This window comes from Globicephala melas, chromosome 1, assembly GCF_963455315.2.
Source record: "Globicephala melas chromosome 1, mGloMel1.2, whole genome shotgun sequence".
In the NCBI taxonomy this organism is placed as follows: Eukaryota; Metazoa; Chordata; class Mammalia; order Artiodactyla; family Delphinidae; genus Globicephala; species Globicephala melas.
The window spans coordinates 106,272,998-106,296,016 of NC_083314.1; the positions used below are offsets into that span (position 1 = coordinate 106,272,998).

The window sequence follows — 23,019 nt, forward strand, 5'->3', positions numbered from 1 at the left end:
GCCCATTGGTGTGAGGGACGCCATGAGAAGCTGCGGCCGTCTGGGTATCGAGCGGGCGCGCTCACGCGGGGCCTGAGGGAGCCAAGACCCGGGAGGGTGTGGAAAGGGACTGCTGGCTCCGCCCTCAGTCCCTACCCTTTGTAGGCCGGTGTTTTCCCTTCTGAGAAACGCCCGTCCGCCCCGGCCTTCACCTGGAGTTTCTTCAGGTTCCAGGTTTCCCTGCCAACCACGAGGAGTCCAGGGAGGAAAAGCAGAGCATAGGCGCCTATAACCCACGCCTCCCACGCCTTTTCCAGCCCGAGATCGCCCAGGCAGGGATGGGCGACAAGATCTGGCTGCCCTTCCCGGTGGTCCTCTTGGCCTCTCAGCTGCTGCCTGGGGCGGCCGGCTTCACGCCCTCCTTAGACAGCGACTTCACTTTCACTCTTCCGGCCGGCCAGAAGGAGTGTTTCTACCAGCCCATGCCCCTGAAGGCCTCGCTGGAGATCGAGTACCAAGTAAGTGCAGAGGTTGAGCCAGCCTCCTTCCTTTAGCCTAGCTGCACGTCGTCGCCTCTCACCGGCTTAGAAACTTCTTGTGGACGACCGGGGTGCTGAAGAGGCGAGGGCTGCCCGGAAGAGGCCAGCTCCGCGCCAGCACGCGAGACGAGGCTCTCCCCGGGGTTGGGGACCGAGAAGTTAGGCGGGACCTGGAATTGACTACCCCCACCCCTCCCCTTTCCTCCGGTCGGAAAGAGGCCAGCTCTGGTGATGTCGGTGGTTTTTCTCTTTGTTTCATAATTCACCTGTGTCTTTTCTAGCCAGTACACGCTTCAATACTGGGAATTTCACAATACAGGCCTAATACACGTTCTCCTTAATCATTGGACGAGATGATGACACTTGGCGTTAATCACCCCCACCACCCTCACTCAATTCCGGTATTGTAAATCTATACTGTCATTGCTTCAGTTAAGGATTTTTGAACTGTGACCATGTGATTATCACTAAATCCTATTTCGGAATATTTTGAAAGGGGCTATTGATGTGTTTAATGGTACATTTCCTTCTCAGTTATATACCCCTTATTTAAAAACCAAATAAGATCTAACTGTATATTAAAACTTTGTCATCTTTCTTTCAGCATTCTAAGCATTTCTCCCATATCATTGTTTTCTTTTTAGTACCTGCGTAATATTATAGGGAATTGCCTTAATTTATGTGGTCATTCTGGTAGAGGGTAATTTCTTAGAAGAAGTCTTGTAAGCTCCAATACAGCAAATTTCGATGTTTCTAAGTAGCACTGGGGGAAAAAAAAAAAAAAGATGCCTTGGTGTGGTTCATCTCTCAATTTTTTCACAAGTTACCTAATTTTTAATCAGATGTTAATTTTTTATACTTGATGTAGAGAATCTTTTTCAATAACAGGTACTGTCACATATAGAGCAAAATAAAGTTATTTAGAATTTTCCTCTGAAGGAACTTTAGAATTAGATTATTTATAGATGCATAGGATAAGCATAAAGAGTAAAGTATCTAAAGTCACACAGTTAATGAGCAACACTGAGGCAGGAGCTCAGCATTTCTTGATTTCCAGTCCAGTTCAAAAGTTCATTTACTGAAGTTACCATGTGCCAGTAATGGAGAAGTAGAGACAAGGACACGGGGGAAGGGACAAACAACAGAAAGAACCCTTTTCAAGGATCTTAATATTTAAAGGTTACTGGCTCATAAACAACTAATTTCAATGAAGTATGGTTAGATGCTGTTGGAGGAGGGCTTCTTCTCTGGGGTATCAGAAAAGAATTCCTGGAGAAAATAAATTGGAATCTAGAAAGATGCTTAGGTGAAACAGGAATGCCAGGAAGAAGGGGCATTTCAGGAAAAGGATCAGAATGAATAGACAGTTCTGAAAATGCATAGTGTTAGTGTTCTAGCAGTGGGCAATATGTAGTGGACGCTAGAAGTGCTGAGTTTTCGATGGACCTTTAAGACTATAAAGTCTAGCGTGGGAGTAGAAGAAAGAGGTTGGAGAGGTCAGGAGGCTGGATCGTGGATCATGAATCTTAGCTTGTGTGCCATGCTGAGTAGCTCTGACCTTTGTCTGTATAAGGGCCATTGAAGATTAAGTAGTGTGGTAACTGTCAAAAATGTTTTACAGTGTGGAAGATGGATTTAAAGAGGGCAAAATTAGAGGTAAGGAAACCAAATGGGGTTAGAGAAATAGTCTAGATAAGAAAACAATTTTTATTGTTCAAAATTCATCAGTATTTACTGAGGTATTAGGAGAGAAATCTATTTTAAACTACTGACCTCTTATGATTGAGAGCTCCAGCTGTACGAAAAAAATGCCTGGGCTGAAATCCTGACTCTGGCACTTACTACCTGTGTGATCTTGAGCAAGTTACTTAACCCCATACTTTTAAAATAGAGAAAATAATAGTAAGAGTTGATTTGAAACAATTAGTTAATAAGTGTTCATATACCATCCCTGACACATAGTAAATGTTCAATATATGTTAGTTTTTTTACGTTTACACTTCTAGATTTATATAGGTGGTATGGCTTAGCTTTATACTTTGCATCTTTAATCACTCAAAGGGACTATTCCCCTAAAGCATTCTGCCTAAACAATTTGTTTTGATTGAGGAAAGAAGTAAAATCATTAAATGTCTGTAGTCCTAGACAATGTTAGAAGGGTTTAAAGGGTAGAAATCATCTTCAACCCTTTGTCTGCATTTTCCAGCTCTGTGATTAATTTTCCAATAACTACAAGCTACTGGGTTTTGTCTTAGTTTTTAAAATGTCAGGGAACAGACTTTCTAGACATTGCCCTTGGCTTACTGTGACATATCGAAAAATTTTAACCGTTTCACACATTTTGGGTTTAAGAGGACACTTTTAGGATAATTGACCAGCCCCACAATATATTAAGTTCTTGAAATTTTGAAGTGTCAATATATATATCTTATGAATAGATCATTCATTTAAATTTTTAAATCGTTGAGTGCTTAATTTGTGTAAGCTTTATGCTAGATACTACAGATACAATGGTGAGTAAAAATATAGTCCGTGCACTCATGCAGTCTAGTTAAGAGGATAGACATTAATCAAATTATTACACAAATAAGTGTGATATTAGAACTCTAATAAGTGCTATGAAGTGAAGTGCATAAGCTATGAGAGTGTTTAATAGAAGGACTTGATTTCACAGTGGGAATTGAGAGAAGACATCCCAGAAGAAGTGGAGTTCAGATCTGTAGAAGAATCAGGCTTACTAGGGATAAGGGGGTGGAGCAAGGTGATGGATTAAAAAGAACAGCATGTGGCAATCCAAGGCTTTGAGGAAGAAGACTGAAGAACACACCTTTGAGGGACTGGAAGACTATGACAGAAAGGTGAAAGTGGGACTCGTCCATCATGATCCATTGAAGTCACTGGGAAGTTTAGTTTTAGATTTATGGTATTGTTTTATTTTATATTTTAGATAGATATTTTGTATATTTTAAAATTAGATTCTGTATTTTTATTTATTTATTTATTTATTTTTGCGGTGCGTGGGCCTCTCAGTGTTGTGGCCTCTTCCGTTACGGAGCACAGGCTCCGGACACCCAGGCTCAGCGGCCATGGCTCACGGGCCCAGCCGCTCCGCGGCACGTGGGATCCTCCCGGACCGGGGCACGAACCCGCGTCCCCTGCAACGGCAGGCGGACTCCTAACCACTGCGCCACCAGGGAAGCCCAGCTTCTGTATTTTTAAATACCATTTTTAATGATTTCATTAAGCCTGACAGTCACTACCAATAATATCTTTTGTTTTACTGAAGTCTTTGCTTAGTTTTGTCACATTACTTACTTTTTGATTTAATGATATGGTTTTTGGTTTTTGGAGGAGAACCTTGAGTAATTCTTTCAGAACGCTTTGAGTCCTTGGATATCTGAAAATGGCTTTACCTTTTGCTTTCTCTTCAGTAAATATAATTTTTTACTTGGAAAAATTGAAGACATGGCTCCCTTGTGTATATATGCAAGAATGCTGATGCCATCCCAGTTCTTGTTATTTTGTAGTTCTCTACTACTACTCTTTGGAAGTTTCTAGGTTCTTTTTAAATCCTTTGGAAAAGTCACTAGGATTTTTGGATCTTTTTTCATTTATCCTGCTTCACATCTATTAGACTCTTGCAGTCTAAAGATTTTTATCTTTTGGAGCAGAACTTTTTATTCTCTTATTTGATAACTTCCTCTCCATTTCTCTTGGTTCTCTCTTTTTGAAATGCTTTATTAGGTGGGTATTTGAAATCTTTAGTTCTGTCCTTCATAAAGTTCTTACCATTTCCCTCATACTTTTCATCTATACTTTTTCACCTTGTTGTGAGAATTCCTTGGCTCCTTTTAGTTCTCTGATTTTTAGTCTCCATCCATGCCCATTCTGCTGTCATTACATTTGCTAAAGCTTTATTTGGGCAATCACATTTTTGGTTTTTCTAAGAACTTTTTCATATCAGCATCTTCATTTTCTGTAGATTTTTACATTCTTGAATTTCTCTGAGGATGTATATTACATTTATCTGAGAAAACATATTTTTAAGTCTGTTTACATTATTTTTTCAGAATTTGATCCTATGAGAAAAACCAATAACATGAAAGAGAGGGCATCAGTTTCAACAAATATTTGGTGTCTCTCTAGTCTGTTTTGAGAATTTTGAGATTGATAGATATTGGTAGCTAGATGTATTCTTTGCTCAGTGGAATATCTTCCAGAAATTCCTTACTCTTCAAATCCTTTAACAGCTTTCCTAGATTTCCAATCTATATAAATAGATTATTTATATCGTTATGTTTTCTTCATTTCATTGGGATTTAAAGAAGAAAAAAACTATGTATATTTAGCTAGCCATTTGAAACCAGTTCTGTTGATCAGTAAGTACAGCACAAGAATAGGTAATCTATCATTCCATTAAAGCCACCAAGAAAAATAAAATGGAGTTATACAAGAAAAAGAGTAGCCTCTGAAGGCAGATGGCTGAGTTCAAATTTTGACCATGCCAGTTATTTACCATATCACCTTAGGCAACCTTCTCTGTGCCTGTTTTCTGTGGGTTTTGTTTTTTTAGGCTAAAATGAAAATAATAGAACCTTCCTTTTAGAGTTGTTGTGAGGAATAAATCCACATAAAGCACTTAAAACAATGTGTGGCATAAAATGTAATTGTTAGCTGCCATCATCATTATCATCATTATCATCATCATCATTGGGACATTTTGAGATTGTAAAGGAACAGGTACTTTCCTGTTTCCTGTACTTATTCTTTGGCCAATAAGTAAATAGCCTGCTTGGAATATATAGTTCATATTGGGAAATAATAGGTATTGCTTGAAAAAGTCAGTTGGAATCAGATCATAGAGGCCTTGAGTTCCAGGCTAAGAAGTAGCTAGTTATTATTTTATTGAGGAGGAAACAAACTCAGAAAAGTTACATAGCAAGCCCTAAATTGCCCAAGGAAAAGGGTATACCAACTGAACTACCTTCTGTGTTTCTACTCTACAGGGCCTCTGTTTTAAGAAGATTATTTCAGTAATACCCGTAAGACCTAAATTTAAGTGATGGCAACAGGAATTAGCAAGAAAGGGACAAGTTCCAAAAATGAATGGAATTGAACCAAATGGTCTTTCTGCTCCTTTTTAGCCCTAACATGAGTCTTTTCACTTTCTTACCCCTCTAGGTTTAGAAATGAAATCTTTTCCTCATATGATCTACTTAATATAGCTTTTTATTTTTAGAATTTGTAAAATGTGCTCTTCTCTTCTATGCCTTCCTACAGGTTTTAGATGGAGCAGGATTAGATATTGATTTCCATCTTGCCTCTCCAAAAGGAAGAACCTTAGTTTTTGAACAAAGAAAATCAGATGGAGTTCACACGTAAGTAATCTCTTAGTTGGGTTCCTTGATCTGAATACCAGTGGGCACAGGAAAATTAGCACATTTGATACTAAATGTCAGCATTAAATGATTCCATATGAACATTTTAAACAGTCCTTGTTAGTGATCTATCTTAAACTAAAATGTCGTTCATTAATCTTATCTTTTTGTTTAGGCATTTTCTTTTGATCTTGACTAAGTTTTTGTTTTTTTTTGGTTTTTGCTTTGTTTAATGAGTATACCATAGGTACTGCATTCAATCTATTGTGGCATTTTAAACCTGCCCTTCTGGCTAGCACAGGCTTTTTCTATTTTAACTATAAGTTACTGTTCCAGGTATATATCTTAAAGTTTCTTGAACTACTGGCTATATCATTTTTGCCCATTGTTTTCTTAAAACAACAGTACAGTAATACATCTTTGTGTTTGTGTAAATTTTTATTTTACTCGAACCTCATTCTTTTTAGATAATTAGAAGATCTGAAAGTAAAAGATCTGACCATAGGAAACCATATAGAAATAAAATACTTTTTATAACTCTGAGTTTAGAGTTTGATAAAAGCCGATATATTGTATCTCTTATATCTCATTTCTCTTTTTTCATATCTCACTGGTAGTTCCTTATTTCATTCTATTATTTTACTGCAGCACTTTGTTTACTCAGTATTGTTATCGTGTTTAAACTGTGAGTATATAGGAATAAGATCAAATACAGAATGTTTAATATTTGCCATAAACTAGACTTTGCATTTTATATGCTTCTAAATTAATCATTCCAACCCACTGTGAGAGATAGATTCTTTGATTTCCCAATTCCCATTTTACAGACAAGGAGGCTCAGGGAAATTAAGTAAGTCTGCAGGGATACACATTTATTAAGAGGAGGAGGCAGGATGAACCCAAATTCTTGCTTTCTACCATACAATGCTTAGAACATCTCTGGCACATAGCACTATGTAAGTACTAGCTATTTATAATCATTGGCCTTTGTTAACCAAAGTACCTGCCATGTAATTGATACTCAGTAAATATTGAATACATGTATGAGTGAACAAGGTGGGGAAAATGTTTCAACCATAATTTTTTAAGTGCTTTTGAAAACGGTCTTACCTATACAGAGCTCTAAAAATAATTTGCATAAACTATTGATAAATAAAATCAGAAGTGGTAATTTAAAAAGTCAGTTAAGATTGATATACCAGAATTAACTATGCTTTCTCTTTGATAGGTGTATGAACAAGAACTAAAAATGTAGTTCACCTTTAAATTTCAGAATATAGAAAATGTATAGAATTTCTGTCAATTTTAATTTCTCTCCAATTTTCTGCTTTCATTTAGAGATAAATTAAAATTAACTGTTAGGGGAAAAAAGGTATCTTATTGCTTTCTTGCATAGAATTACCTCTCATTAAACCATTGGGAGAAAAGAAAGAGTTTATAAGAGTTCACATTTATTGAGTTCTTTTGATGTGCCAGGTCACAGTTCTAATATGCACTTTACATGTATTAATTTTTTTTTAATTCTTCCTTCCCCACAGTCCTATGAGGTACATGATATTATTATCATCTTACCAATGAAGAAATTGAGGCATAGAGCAGTTAAGTACGTTGCTGAAGGTTACACAGCTAATGAACAGCAAAGCCAGGATTTAAGACCAGTCAGTCCAATTCACTCCTAATCACTACACCAGATTTACAAATCTACTTTCTAAAAATTAGATTTAAACAAAAATTTATCTTTAGCTATATTAACTTTTTAAAGGCAACTAAAATCTCAGTTATACCACCAAAACAGTTTTTTTCTTAAATTAAATTTTAAAACAAATGCTATCCTTCCAGAAGTCAGGGTTAGTAAAAATGTCTCCAGACAGCGCCTTAAACTGCTCAATACCTATTTGTCCAGTACTGTCATATATAAAAGCATTTTTCTAGACCACTGAATTAATATTACCTTAACTCACACCATAACATTAATTTTGGACTACTTATGCTAATTCTTTTTCTACTTGAAAGGAAAATTTACTCTATATGCTTTTATTTGGATAATATTTTATATCATTTGTAGTAATAATATTCCTTTCTACTAAAGGTAGTCAACACAAATTTAGAAATTAATATAGGAATGACTACAAAGTAATAAACATCTTTTTTTTGTATACACATGTTGAAGCTCATACATCTGAGTCAGTGCTTCTCAATTTTTTTTCATTTTTACTCCTGTCCCCAGACAGCCTTTTTTAGGCATTTTTTTCCTCATCATCCGCCATGAAATTTTAATACCGAAGATATACTACATGCCCCCTTTTTTTTTTAACTCTATGTATATCTGTGCTTTATATATAAAAAGAATAGGTACAAAGCTTACCCTTTTTATCCAATTCAGGGTTAAGAATGACTAAATAAAGTTGGGTTAAATAAAATTAAGACTAAACAAAATTAAAAGTTAGATTAAAAAGTTATTAACATTAAATTTAACTTTATATTTTCTGAATAACTTTTAATATAATTTATCATACATTGTGTCCACTACACATGCAAATTAGCAATTTATACACATAATAGCAATGTAATTGAAATTTTTTAAATCATTCCAAATATTTTTCAAGAAAAGTAGAATGATTAAAAAAATTACATTAACTTCTTAAAAAGTACTTTTAGTTACCTTAACTTTTAACTTTTGCTTGATGTGGGAAAATAACTTTAGCTACTCAGTGGTCATTGAGATATTATTGACTTTTTTCCCCAGTGTTTGGCATAATTGGTGATGGGTTGAATAACCTTTGTAAAATTAAATAATAAAATATAAACTAGCTTTATTCAAATCTTCCCCCCAAAATGCAAAGATTAAGAGATAAAATGTATGAAAGCATTGTGTAAATTATGAAGGAATATACAAGTGTTGACTATTTTTATTTATAGTATATATGCTAAAAGCCAATCACATCGCTGAGTAGTTATCTCTTATGCTTAAACAAAAACAGTAAGTCACAAATAGGGGGAAGAAAAACAAGATTGGCTTTGAAGATGAAGATCACACAAGGCTATAGAAGATAATGCAAGGCACCTCAAAAATTGAAGATCAAACATACACATCCACAAGGGAGCCACCGGTATCATTAAGCATGTGTAGGCCACCTCTTGCCCTGTGACTTCTAGATCAAGCAATCAACCAATCAAACGTCCTCCAATCACAGCTATTTGCTAGCATTTTGTAGCAGTGTTCCTGGACACATTGTGTGTGTCTTCCATGAGCTCATGCTGCTTGTGATATGCCCAAGACAACCCCATGAGAGAAAATTAAATACTAAGGAATACGATGTTGTCATAGGATTTAGCTTTGGAGGGCCACGATACTATTATAGCTTTTTTTTTTTTTTGCCCATCTTGAACCAGTTTTCACCCCTAGGGGGCAGTATCCCCTCATCGAGAATGCATAGTCTAAGTGAATAGTCACATTTGGTGGTTATACGCTTACTGTATCAGTGATGCCATTCATCAGAATACATTGGAAAGTTTTCCTCAGGTGCCCCACATCTAGGTCATATTACATAATGGTCACAACATTTTATTTTGTTTTGTTGCTTTTAATATTGTTCCCCCTGTATCCATACCAGTGTTTGCTTCAGGCTCCTTTCAAAAGTTAAATGAATCCTCAAAAGACAAAGGTTTGTCATGATTGAGGAGACTGCAAAGAATACAGACAGGCTCTGAGCAGTACTGTAGAAAGATCAATTAACTTGAGAGTCAGATATCCAAGCTTCATGTATGCCTATAACAGGCTGTGTGATCATGGGCAAGTATCTTAATCTATGTGAACCTTTTACTCACCTTGAAAAGGTCGATTATGCCTACTTTCAAATATGATGATAAGGATTAAAAGAAATAAAATGTGTCAAAGCATTATGTAAATTATGAAGAGGTATACAAGTATTGGCTATTTTTATTTATCGTATATATGCTAAAATCAAATCACATTGCTGAGTAGTTATCTCTTATGCTTAAACACAACAGTTAAGTCAGAAATAAGGGGAAGAAAAGGATGGAGATTGGCTTAAAAGATGAGACTCACATGTTGTTCAGAAGGTTGTAGGAAATAATATAAGCTGCCTCCAAATTTAAGCGACCTAGCATATTGGGGATAAGCAAAGTTCAAAATCATTTAGACCAACCTTCGTGAATAGTTACAACGAAAACTAAAACACAGGTTGAACTTTGTTTTTTGTGGCCAGCAGTAGTAAATGTCATTAGCCTGTGCAATATTTTGTTTGTTAAAGTTTCTCTCCACAAAAATATCAGAAAGCTATTTTGCTAAATTAACTCGGCCCAGGTCAATTATCTTGAATGTAAAGACAAGATCATAAGTTGTTATGAGTGGCACTTATTCAGTAAAGGTAGTGCCACTGCGAGTAAAACTCTGGTTCTTGGACACTGAACTCATCCCTAATTTTTGTAAACTATTACAAAGATGTACTTAATCCAAAGGGGCCTAGAAGAAAGCATTTAGGACAGTCCATCACTGCTTTTGAAAACAAAGCAAAACTCACTTTACAGATTAATCTCAAAGGGGAGGTTTGTAGTGATAGTTCCATATGAATTGAACTCATTATAGATTACTTTTAATAATGTATAAATATTAAGGTTCATTGTGAGGTATCATGTATCTAAGTTTTTAATCCTGTTTTCTTCCGAAAGTTAGGTCAAGCTCATTTGCCCAATTTACTGAGTAAATGCCAAGCACATCTAAGTTGCAAGTACTTGAATATATATTTCCAGATTGCTGGTTTCCCAAGAAATTTTAAATTGTCTTTCAATACTAAGGAAGTCTTTCCATCAGTAACCTGTCCAATTATTATAAACCATGTTATTCCTTCTCTTTTACAGTAGTCTTTTCTTTTGATCCCAGATGGAAGTACAGATAACTGAAGACATGTCCTCTTTTTCATACAGGATAGAGACTGAAGGTGGTGACTACATGTTCTGCTTTGATAATACATTCAGCACCATTTCTGAGAAGGTGATTTTCTTTGAATTAATCCTGGATAATATGGGAGAACAGGAGCAAGAACAAGAGGACTGGAAGAAATACATTACTGGCACAGATATGTTGGATATGAAATTGGAAGACATTCTGGTCAGTATGGTTTAATAAAATAATAAAAATTACTAACATCTAGAGACCTTAGTATGGATAGGCACTGAGCTAGGCATTTTATTTGCATTATCTCACCTAATGCTTGCTTAATTCTATGAGGATTATTATCTCCATCTTTCCAATGAGGAAAATTATGGATTAGGGATATTTTGTAACGTCTCTGTCACAGAACCAGAGAGAGAGAGAACTAGAATTTGGACACAGACTCTTAACTGCAGAACTCCCTTAGAATGTTCACAAACAGAAGACTGTAATAATGATCTGCAGAACACTTGCACATATAATAAAACTGAGTAATTTGTAAACACTTAAGATGTACAGGCATTTTTTCCCACACCATAGTTTTTATAATATGAAATTTGATATTACTTAATTTGGGGAACACTGTTAGCATTACTTAGCAGAAACTAGCACTACACTTAGGAGTAAAAGCTTTTAGATTATGGCTTCTTGGCTTGAATTGCTTTATGCGCTATCTATCATAAACATGCATAATGAAACGTGCATGTATAAGAACCTACTTGCTAATAATAGTACTGCCAGTGATGGGGAGAAAGATCATTACCCTTCGGCCACAGCTAGATGTAATAAAATGATAGAATTCTCAGTGATATTTATAAATAGTGTATATACCTGTGTTATAGAACTTTCTACAGGAGAAATAATGTGATTATTCCATGTTTGAAACTATATAACCTCTAATACTCTTATAACCTGAACTTTTTTTTTATAATATATTTTGATCACTTTGAGATTTCTTAGGAAAGCAACTATCAAATTATGAGACATACTGTAGATCAGTTAGCTTAAGAAGTCAGAAAATTAAATGATCATATCATATGTGTAATTCCTTAGTGACTGAGCTCTCCGAGCCTTGGTTTCCTATTGTCCTCGGGGATAATACCTCGAGTTGTTGTGAGGATAAAATGTGATATGGCATGTATATAAATGGTTTAAACAGAGTCTGGCACACAATAAATACTAGTTTTCTTACCTTCTCCATTGGTGTCACTGTGAATACAAACAAAGGATTAAGCTTAATTGGCATGAATTTTTACCATGAAAATTTTGATCTCATCATTTCATATGTATACTAAACTTAGTTGAATTTTAGAACTAGAAGACGACTTAGTTATCATTAGTCCAGCTCCAAACTCCCTTTCCCCTTTCATTCCATTTTATAAGTAAGGAACTGGCTTAAAATGGAAATGATGTATCCATAGTTTCACAACTAGTCCAGTCTTCTTCCCACTCATTTTTTAAATCTCAATCATATTAATATATTCTCCCATTTTAAATTTATATTGCCAACAAGAGCAAACTAGAAGTAGTTGTAAATTTTGTTAGTACTTCACTGCATTCTCAAGAGATTGACTTCATTCACAATTAAACAAAATGACCAGAAAGTTCAGATTTAAATATGGCTTAAAATACTTGGTCTTTTTTGAAAAAAAATAAAATGTCTTTCAGGAGATTTTTCGTTTACTCCCCCCACCCCAAAATTTGTATCACAACAGCAAACTTGAATAAATAATTTTATACTTGACTATCATCATCATGATATTGAAAAGAACTATGGATGGTCTTTTTATTTGGGGATCTGAATCCCATATTCTTCTGGAAAATATACCATTGCTTTACAAATGTGCCCATATGATAACTATTATATTTTGTAGTTTTGTAGGTTTAGCAGAGCAGTCTGCAATTTTGAGTATTTTTTTTGCATTTAAATGAGGATTTTAAGCAAGGTGACTATCCAGGAAAATCTGTTCCTAGTATTTTCTTATTTTTGCCATCAATACTTTTTGAATTTCGAATCTCAACTTTACTTTATATTCATGTAAACCTTTTATAGTTTTTAAATCACTTCTCACCAGGACCCTACTATAAAAAGTTTTTTCAGAAGATGTGCAACTTAGAATGCATCTTGATAAGCTTGTTTTATAAATGAGATCTTGGAACATTTTTGTATTAAAAACAGATTATATTTTTTATGGTTGTTAGGGCTAAGAAGATAATGTATATAAAATTACTGGGACTATAGCACTCAAATGTATTTTCACATTATTTTCAATTCACAGTAGCTTTGTTCATTTTTAAAATAACTAATTATAAACAATAATTTAAATACATCATGAGAACTATTACATAAACTTTATATAATGAAGATCTTTAGGTAATCTAAGTAGTACCCACCCCTTAATTAAAATTGTGTTTGGATATTAAACTAGTAAGAGTACTGTGAAGCACATTTTTAAATTAACTTAAAATTACTGAGCATTCTTTCACAATAATTTTTTTTTTTTTATCTCCAGGAGTCCATCAACAGTATCAAGTCCAGACTAAGCAAAAGTGGTCATATCCAAACTCTGCTTAGAGCATTTGAAGCTCGTGATCGAAACATACAAGAAAGCAACTTTGATAGAGTAAATTTCTGGTCTATGGTTAATTTAGTGGTAATGGTGGTAGTGTCAGCCATTCAAGTATATATGCTTAAGAGTCTATTTGAAGATAAGAGGAAAAGTAGAACTTAAAACTCCAAAGTAGAGTACTTAACATTCAAAAAAAGGGGCAGAAAAATGCAATAAACTGTTACAGTCAAGACCATTAATAGTTGCTTGCAAAACGTTTTCAGGCATTACCATAAGTGTGAAATAAATATTAATTTTAACGTGAAAGGAAAGGCTTCACTTTCATCTGTGCAAGTAATCTTATTGTTCCAGTTGTACTTAAGTGTATAACAAGTATTTTGCAGGTATAAATGAATGAAGCCATATTAATAACGGCAGTTTCCTACATTTGAAAAAATTTTGCAAATGTCATAGGTGATTTAAATAAATGAACTTTGGGCCTAAATGTAACACTGAACTATGTTTTTAAAAGATTGTTACCCAGAAGTTTCTTTGTAAATGTGGCAATTACAAATTAACTGTAGAAGTTTTTCAATATATTAAGTTATAAATCATCTGAGAATTACCTAATCATGGATATCTTTAGAAGACAAAGACTCAACTTTTCTCTTTTTACATATGTATCTCCTAAATGTAAATAGAAACATAGCTGTGAAAAACAGATATGTGGGATTTTTATAACCAAATATATTTCATTTTAATAGCAAATAGTTTTATATACCTAGCTTACATTCCCAAAAGCTGACATTTTGAATAATTCTTAAAAATGCTAAGTCATACTTATTAAAATTAGGACAGATTTTCTCTTTGAAGAATAAAGATTGCTCCCAGTCTCTATAGGAATACATTCTGTCTAATCCTTAACCAAAATATAGATTTTAAAATTAAATGTGAGGGAAAATCATTTTATTTTTATATTATCAACAGTGTTATGTTAGTTTTAACGTGTTTACTGACTTGGATAATACATTAATACCAGCAGTTGTGAAGGAAATATTGCTAAAAGGATCTGGACCTAATGTAAGTAAATATCACTTTTGTGTTCTCAAAATCAGTAAGAAAAGAATAAACTCAATATAAAAGAATTTAGAGAATATCCTTTCAAAATAAATTTCACTTAAACTATAAATAAAGTATTTGGAATCTGATTGGCTCATAATGACTCAATCCTAGTATAAATTATGAGATTAATTTCCAGTTAACTGGAAGAAACTGGGTTTTATTTTTTTACAATTGTTTTATTCTGTTTTGAATTATCATTTATAAGTATTCAGGTACATTTTACAAAACATAAGCCCTACTGGGTATAAATTTTATTTTTATTACAACTTTATTACAACTTTCATAAAGTGACCTTTCTGATCACTTTATTTGACATTCAGATAAGGATTAGAAACCCACAGAAGTTTAAAAACTCAATATGTGAATAACCCTATAGTCTCTGCCATCCTGTCTTACTCAAGTACTAATAATTTAATGAATTAAATAGAATTTTTAGGTTATACCCGTTTGTAATATTGTTTATGACATATACAAGTTAGAAACAATCAACTTATAAACTTGAGTGTAGAACAACCTCTGTGGGTTAGTACTGCTGGAATTCTTAATAAGCAATAATGATATCCAGAGAGAATGCTTTCATCTATAATTTACACTCAAGAGTGGTACAAAAAGAGATATTTCCCTCCTTCTTATATATTTCCCTCTATTCTTCAGAAAAGAAGTTTAGATTTCCCAACTCTGAAGCTTTTTAAAAATGAGATAAGGTATTATTACCTTAATTGGTCAAGAAAATGCTCCTAAGTGTCCAGGAGTAGCCCCTATAACACATGCAAAACAAGGGCCAATAAGATTTTTGCCTATGAAGAGCCCTCCTTTTTCCCCTTCTGATACACTCATAATAAGAAGCAAACTTAAAGTACTATAGCTAATAAAACAGTACAGATATAAACTACTGCATCTTTTCTATAAAACTGTGATTAAGAATTCTACCTCTTACGTATAGCTGGTTACTGTACTGTACTGATTCTTTACCTAACAATAAATTTGTTACATCACCTTCTACATATGATTTGTGTCACTGATTTTAAACCATTGATTCAGTAACTTACTGTATAATAATGGCCTTATTTAGAAAACAAAGAATTTAAGAATATTGAGGACAATTTTATTTTTATAGACAAAGTGAAAAGAAGAGGTTATTTAAGAAGCATGTTACCTGTATTAACCAAAAAGTAAAATCTGTAAGCACATTTGTACTAAATTCTTTAATATTTCTAAAGGAATATTGTTTATCTGCCTCATATGGTTTTTTTAATGTCAGTATTGTTTTGACATTAAAATTATGCTAAAACTGAGTAAGCTATTTATCACTTAACAGCTTATTTTGTCTTCAGTTTTTAATCATATAAACTTTTAAAATACTACAATATTTAACTGAGGCCTAGAGTTTCACTATGATTTGCATTTGGATTATTAATGATTGCTATTCTTTCATGTGAATGTCAAGATATAGAGGATAAGTGGTTGAAATAGCACTGAAATGATAAACTGAAATGTAATTTTATGCTATGTATGTTTATCCTTCTTAAGCATTATTATGTCCTAAAATTGACAATAATTGAGTACCTATAATTCTGTGCCTTCCCAAAGAAAATTCTTTATCTGAAAATTTCAAAGATATTGGTTCAGCATGTAATGGTTTTTCAATTGAAGTGTAATAATGCACAATCAGTGTTGCTCAAATTGCTTTATAATTATGAACAGACACAGCCGTATTAAATAAGCATTGAATACTGTGCTGAGTATATATAATAAAAATTACAATCAAAGAATGTCTTATTTATCTACCAGTCATTGTAAATGCTGTCTAATCCTTAAAGCCTTCATTGATTTCATCTTAACCAAGTGTGCTCTCCCTTCCATTTGAAAACCCATACGTCTCTGCACTTTTTATTGTATATCATTCTACCCTGCATTAGACTTCTGTTTATATATGTACTTATTCTTCTGTTGCCCAAACATGCATTGTAACTAAAAGGTGCTCAAAATACAGGGGCAAAGATCATCAGTTCTGAAAGTCTGGGATGCTAAATAAGCTAAATAAGCTTGTTCCAGTCTTCTACCCCACTGAAGAAATTGATTGTTTAGGACTGGAATTTGGCTCCAGAATCTTAATTTTTCACCCACGCAATTTGGGATTCTGGTGTCCACATTATCGTTGGACCATATGCTAACTGGGTGAACTTGGGAAATCAAAACTCCTTTGAACCTATTTCTTCATTTGTATAGCTATTTTAAGTAACATCTTAAAACTCAGTTAAAAGAGCATTAAGAGAGTCTAGTGCTTGGTGAAGTTGGTATATTATTGGTGATTTCCTTCATACTATTTAGACAAGCCACTCTTCCCCCACAAGCTGGTAGAATTCCTTAGGCACCTTTCTGGTTCTGCACGCCCATCACTTTCAGGTGTCTGGGCTTCTGGAAGGCTTGTGTCATTAGACAATGGATATACAGTTAATGTGTATCTAGGAGAATGATACAATAAAGAATCCACACCTAAGATGACATCATCTGAGAACGAGCATATCATGGATGCCAGATCCCTGCATCTAGAAGAAAAGGTGAGGAAATGCAGGGCAGGGAAAAAAATCAGAGGTCTTCAATGACCATGAGTCAACAGCAAAATGAACAGTGAGAATCAGTTATCCAACAGTGAAATGAACTCCCTTATATATAAAGAAAGCAACTACTCCCCAGTCTTGGAAGTTTTCAAGTGGCAATAATGATCAGACATAAAAGGGATTACTTCTACATCTGGTGTAAAATGGAAGGATGGACTAACAAAACTACACTTTATACTCCTATTTCAATTTTAAAAGCAGTAAGTAATACTGTCTAATCCTTAAAGGATTAGGAGAAAGCTGAAAGAAAAGGCCAGGGTTTCAAAAGACACATTGTAGAGTTCTATTTTGCTGGATTCTTGCTTGGTGTTAAAAAACAAATTGCAAACAAAATTTAAAACACAATACCGTTTATAATTACTCCAAAGAAAATGACATACTTAGGTATAAATCTAACAGAACATGTACAGGATCAGTATGATAAAAATTATCAAATGGCTGGTAGAAGAAAGACCTAAATAAATGGAGAAACATACCATGTTCAAAGGTTGGAAGGCTCAACATAGTAAAAAGATCAATTCTTCCCTAAATTGTTCTATAAATTTAACATTAATTCTTATCAAAATCCAGCAAGGTTTTTTTGTAGACAAGGACAAGCTTATTCTAAAATTTATATGGAATGGAAAGGCAAAAGAATAAGGTAATTTTGAAAAAGAATAAAGTCTACCTATATTAAGGCTTACCTTATAGCTATAGTAATCAACACGGTGTGGTACTGGTGGAGGGACAGACACATAGATCAACAGAACAGACATTCTAGAATACACCAAGTCCAACTGATTTTTCACAATGGTGCAAAAGCAATTCAATAGGGAAAAGACAGCCTTTTAAACAAATGGTGCTGGAGCAACTGAGACAAACACAGGTAAAAACATGAACTTACCCAATAAAGATGTTAAAAAAAAAAAAACCCAATAAAGATGTTAAAAAAAAAAAACATGAACTTAAATGTTAAAATGATAAAGCTTTTTGAAAAAAATATGAGAAAATCTTCAGCACTTAGGGCTAGACAAAGAAGTTCCACACTTGACACCAAATACATGACCCATAAAAGGAAAAACTGATAAATTGGACCTCCTCAAAAGTAAAATCTTTGCTCCATGAAAAACCCTATTAAGTGATGAAAAATTAAACTACTGATGGGGAGAAAACAGATGCAAATCACATATCCAAAAAAGGACTAGAATATCTAAAGAATTCTCAAAGCCCAACAGTTAAAAAAAAAAAAATTCAATTAGAAAATGACATGAACAGACATTTCACTGAAGAAAATTTGTGGATGGCAAATAAGCACATGAAAATAAGTTTAACATCATTAGCCATTAGGATAATTCAAGTTAAAACCATAAGATATCAGTACACACCTACCAGAAAGGCTAAAATAAGAAAAAGTAGTTACAACACCAAATGCTGGCAAGGATACAAGAGAACTTGGATCACACTCTTACATTGCTAGTGGGATATAAAATGGTAGAGTCACTCTGGAAAATATTTTGGCAGTTTCTTATAAAACTACACATGCACTTACCATGCAACCCAGCATTTATATTCTTGGACACATCCCTGAGAAATAAAAACATGCTCAAATAAAAACCTGTACACATTATTATACAAAGCAGCTTCATTTGCAATAGCCCAAACCTGGAAATAACCCAAATGTGCTTTAAAGAGTGAATGGTTAAACTTGGTACATCCATACTATGGAATACTGAGCAGCAATAAAAAGAATAAACAATTGATACATGCAACAATTTGGATAGACCTCAAAGGAATTATGGTTAGTGGGGGGAAAAAAATCGTAAAAGGTCACACACTATACCATTTCTTTTATGTAATATTCTTGAAATAACAAAATTATAGAGATGGAAAATGGATTAGTGGTTGCCAGGTGTTAGGAATGGAGGAAAGAAAGGGAATGTGGCTAAAAAAGGCAGCCTCGGGATGGAACAATTCACTCTCATGATGGTTACACAAACCTATGTGTTACAAAATTCACAGAACTACATACACATACAAATGAGTGTTTGTAAAATTGGTGAAATCTGAAAAAACTCTGTGGTTTGTACTGACATCAATTTTCTGGATTTAATATTGTACTATACGCAAGATGTCGCCACTGGGGGAAACTGAAGAGTACACAGGAACTTCCTAAACATTTTTTTTTTTGCAATTTCTTGTGAATCTATAATTATTTCAAAATAAAAAGTTAAAACAAAAACGGGGCAGGTGAATTTTATACCTGGAACAGACATTACTGTGTTGTAAAATACATATTTCTAAATGAGCCCAGGAATAAGTAAAATAATTTAACTTCATGTTAAATAAAAACAAAATATTCTCATTGAAAAAAGAACTGTCATTTTAGGTTTTGGTTCAATTCTTAAGAATTTAATTATCAGTAGAAATGTGAAACACTGTATTCTTCAAGGCTCTTAACGAATTGAGCCTGATCGTTTTGACATGAAATACGAAAGAGGAGTCAGAAGTCAACCTTTTTCCTTTTTAGAGCGATTCCATTTTCCAAAATATCCAGAGGTTATACTACAATGAAGTGGTTATTAGAATACTGCCATGTGAAGACTACACCTACTTCTCAACTAGTGCAAAATCATCATATGAATCTCAACAGAGAAGCTATCCTTGACTTTTTCAAATGCTAACTTTTCACTGGACAATCATGACATGTAGGTATAAGGAAAATCTTAAACAGTGGATGATTGATTCCTTCACCTATAAAGGTAACAACGTCTTTTTGCTGTAAAGGATCTTAGAATTAAGGCATATATAGGACATGCAGCTGAGAAGCAACTTATTCAGTATAATATAAGCCACTGTAAACTCTTAAATGCCAAAGGGACATAAATTTAAAAACAAATGTGCTAGCAATTACTACTTCACTATCCCTTGGACCAATAGCAAAGGAATAAAGAATGAAAAAGGTCATTTTATTTAGAATGAGGAAGAGGGAAACACTAGAAAACATTATGCATTTGGCTCATTCTCTCCTTTGATAATATATTTCCTTTCTGGCACCCAAGGGAAGATCAGGATGCAATACTTTTATATCCCCATAGCCTCTAATACAAGTTACATTCATCACAATAGACCCAAGGCAAGGTTTAATACTTTAGAATATGAAAAATTTGAGCATTACTATATCCAGTACTTTGGAGAATAGAAAAGCAAAGAATATGCCTTTAAAGAGTTGATGGTTTACCTGGGGAGGAAGACTAGTTAGTATTCAGGAATTATCAGCTACTCATTTTTCCAAGTCAGCTGTCATTCATTGCTTCAAGTTTTGCCAGATTCCTCAAATTTATGTTGCATCCCTCTTATGTGCACCCTCTACACTTCCCTTTCAAATCACTCTTCACACCATATCAGAATTAACGTATAAAAACCCTATACAAGACTCTAATCTCTAAAGGCAGAGAACATGTCTATTCTATCCACTGCACCCAGCACAATGCCTAGAACACAGTAATTGCTGATGCAAAGATGAGGCACACTGTTTATTAAGTAAAAAGTGAAGTTTCAAAACAACATGAACAATCCTCGTTAAGGAAAAACAGAAAAAGATAAAATGTCTTGAAGGCTAAGGCTTATATACCATTATCTCTGGATTGTAGAATTTGGAGGAGTTTCAGAACTGTACGTTTTGTGTTATCTGAATTTTCACTGAAATATTTTTGTATCATAGTTGAAAACAGTAAACCTTTTTCACTTGGGGAAAAAAATAACAGAGTTGATAAAGACTTCCTCCTCTGTTTTTCTCATCTACTACCTCCATGCCTCCCAATCATTGCCCCTTTCTTCTAAACCACATCTTCATTTTCTTAGAACCACTTCACTAACTTTTTGTTGCCAGCTAATACACAACGTGAAAGTAAGCAGAAAAGCAATACATGATAAACAAATTAGCACTATTTCCTCCAAGTCAGATTTAGATGGAGAAAAGGAGTACTTTAAACACCAGATGTAATTTCTATTACAAGAAAATCCATAATTGGAGAATACTGCAGCTTCCTTATGAAGGGAATGAACTGCCTGTTGATTGTTATATTTAACTAGTTTTCAATTATTACTACTACTAGACTATAGCAAATGCTTGTCATTTTCTACACCTAAATTTATATTTCTCAATACCAAAACACAAGTATAATTTCTTAAAGAGGTCACTTTCAGTAACTACCTCAAATATTTTAAGGCTGCTTTGCAGAGTTAGCCAAGAAAACCATCTGACATTTTTACTCACTACTCTGAATACCTTATAAATATTTTAAGTATCAATATTACTGACTCTGTTTCCTTGCCAGAACAGAGACTTTACCTCATTCTTTTTAAAACTCAAACTACATTCACATTAGTTTTTTTTCAGTATTTCTTTGATTTTTATTACAACCTGTTTTTTGTTCAACACCATTCAGAAGTATGGACTTTTGAATCCCCAGTATAGAATATCCATCTGGAAAGCCCCAGAAAGCATTCTCTTGAAAACATTTCCAAGTGCTTTTGCTTCAGAATAAGCTTTTAAATAAAACAACACAATGGTTTCCCACTATGTAGGTATTGTTTCAAAATACCAAATACTTCCTTTGTTCAACTAATACCTTAAATCTGCTCTAATTATTATTTTTATTCTATGATAGCAGGTAAGACACATTTTTATTGAAAATTTTCAGCATACCTGCCACAGTACCATCATGAAGAAATATGAATGTTCTAGGTCTTTGCTTGAAGAATGGTGATGAGCAAATGTTTAATAATAAAGAGCAGAAGCTTCTGGGAAATGCCTGGCAGAAGCAACAACTGTTAAAAAATAGTCTTGTTCCATAATCCCATCCTACTCCACTTCTTTACTTATTCCACTACTTCCAAGCATCAACCTTTTCTCCCAATCAAGCCTATCTTCCTTACTGCTCTCTGAACAGGGCTGCTCTATTTAATGACATAACTAGCCTCCCAGGTCCTCAAAACTTAAAGACCCATGACCTGCTCAGTCAAGTACTGTCAACTAATCTCTCTAACCTCTCTCTTAAGTATTCCCAACATCCCCACTGCTTCTACTACCTCAGATTTAAGTAGATTTAGGGACTTCCTTGGTGGCACTGTCTGTGCTCCCAATGTAGGGGGCCCAGGTTGACCCCTGGTCAGGGAACTAGACCCCACATGCATGCTGCAGCTAAGAGTTTGCATGCCACAACTAAGAAGTCAGCCTGCCCCAACTAAGGAACACGCAAGCCACAACTAAGGAGCCCGCCTGCCGCAACTAAGACCCGGCGCAACCAAATAAATACAATGTTTTTTTTTTTTTTTAAGACACAGTTAAAAAAACAACAACAAAAAAGATTTACCTATATTTAGATTAGCCCTAGCTGGCTTTGTACCTCATATTTCCCTCTAATTCATCCTACATCCCAGTGCCAAATTAATTGTAAAACACAACTTAGCATAGAGGTCCCATCAGAATCCAGGTCATTTCCAGCCTCAACTATGTCACACACTACCCAAATTCTACTGTCCTTTTCTGTGTGTGGTCTTAATGCCTTTGCTTACCGTTCCTGTACTGTGGAATGCCCTAGTGTGTTCCCTTCTCTATAAATCCTGATCATTCATGGTCCAGTTTAAACTCCTTTATGAAGTCTTACCTAATAATTCCTTTCCCCAAAAGTCCTCCACAGCCAGGCCCCAGGCAAAAGTACTCTCTCCCTTCCCTTAAATGCTCTTGCCACTCTTGCCACTTTAAATAGGTAAACATATACATTCTAAGCTTCCCAGCAAAGAGAAAGAGATAATTATATTTACTTCACATTTTCCTCCTGGTAGTGTCTTAGAAAACAGTAGGCCCTCAAATATTGAGTGAAATGTTCATTCTCA

At 34.3% G+C, this 23,019-nt stretch overlaps 1 protein-coding gene across 1 annotated transcript; it reads left to right on the forward strand.

The window, feature by feature from the left end:
- Positions 1 to 24: 24 nt before the first annotated feature.
- TMED5 (transmembrane p24 trafficking protein 5) lies at positions 25 to 16,300 on the forward strand. The gene is made up of 4 exons (XM_030868691.3): positions 25 to 497; positions 5,799 to 5,896; positions 10,844 to 11,027; positions 13,364 to 16,300. Exons 1-4 carry the CDS (start codon positions 318 to 320, stop codon positions 13,580 to 13,582), a joined length of 681 nt encoding a protein of 226 aa, XP_030724551.1. The 5' UTR covers positions 25 to 317; the 3' UTR covers positions 13,583 to 16,300.
- Positions 16,301 to 23,019: the final 6,719 nt, after the last annotated feature.

Bases quoted from the DNA above. Each gene is read 5' to 3' on its own strand.
- TMED5 (XM_030868691.3), top strand. From the start codon at position 318: ATGGGCGACAAGATCTGGCTGCCCTTCCCGGTGGTCCTCTTGGCCTCT. The intron at 498-5,798 runs GTAAGTGCAGAG...GCCTTCCTACAG, and splicing joins CGCTGGAGATCGAGTACCAA to GTTTTAGATGGAGCAGGATT. The intron at 5,897-10,843 runs GTAAGTAATCTC...TTTTTCATACAG, and splicing joins AAATCAGATGGAGTTCACAC to GATAGAGACTGAAGGTGGTG.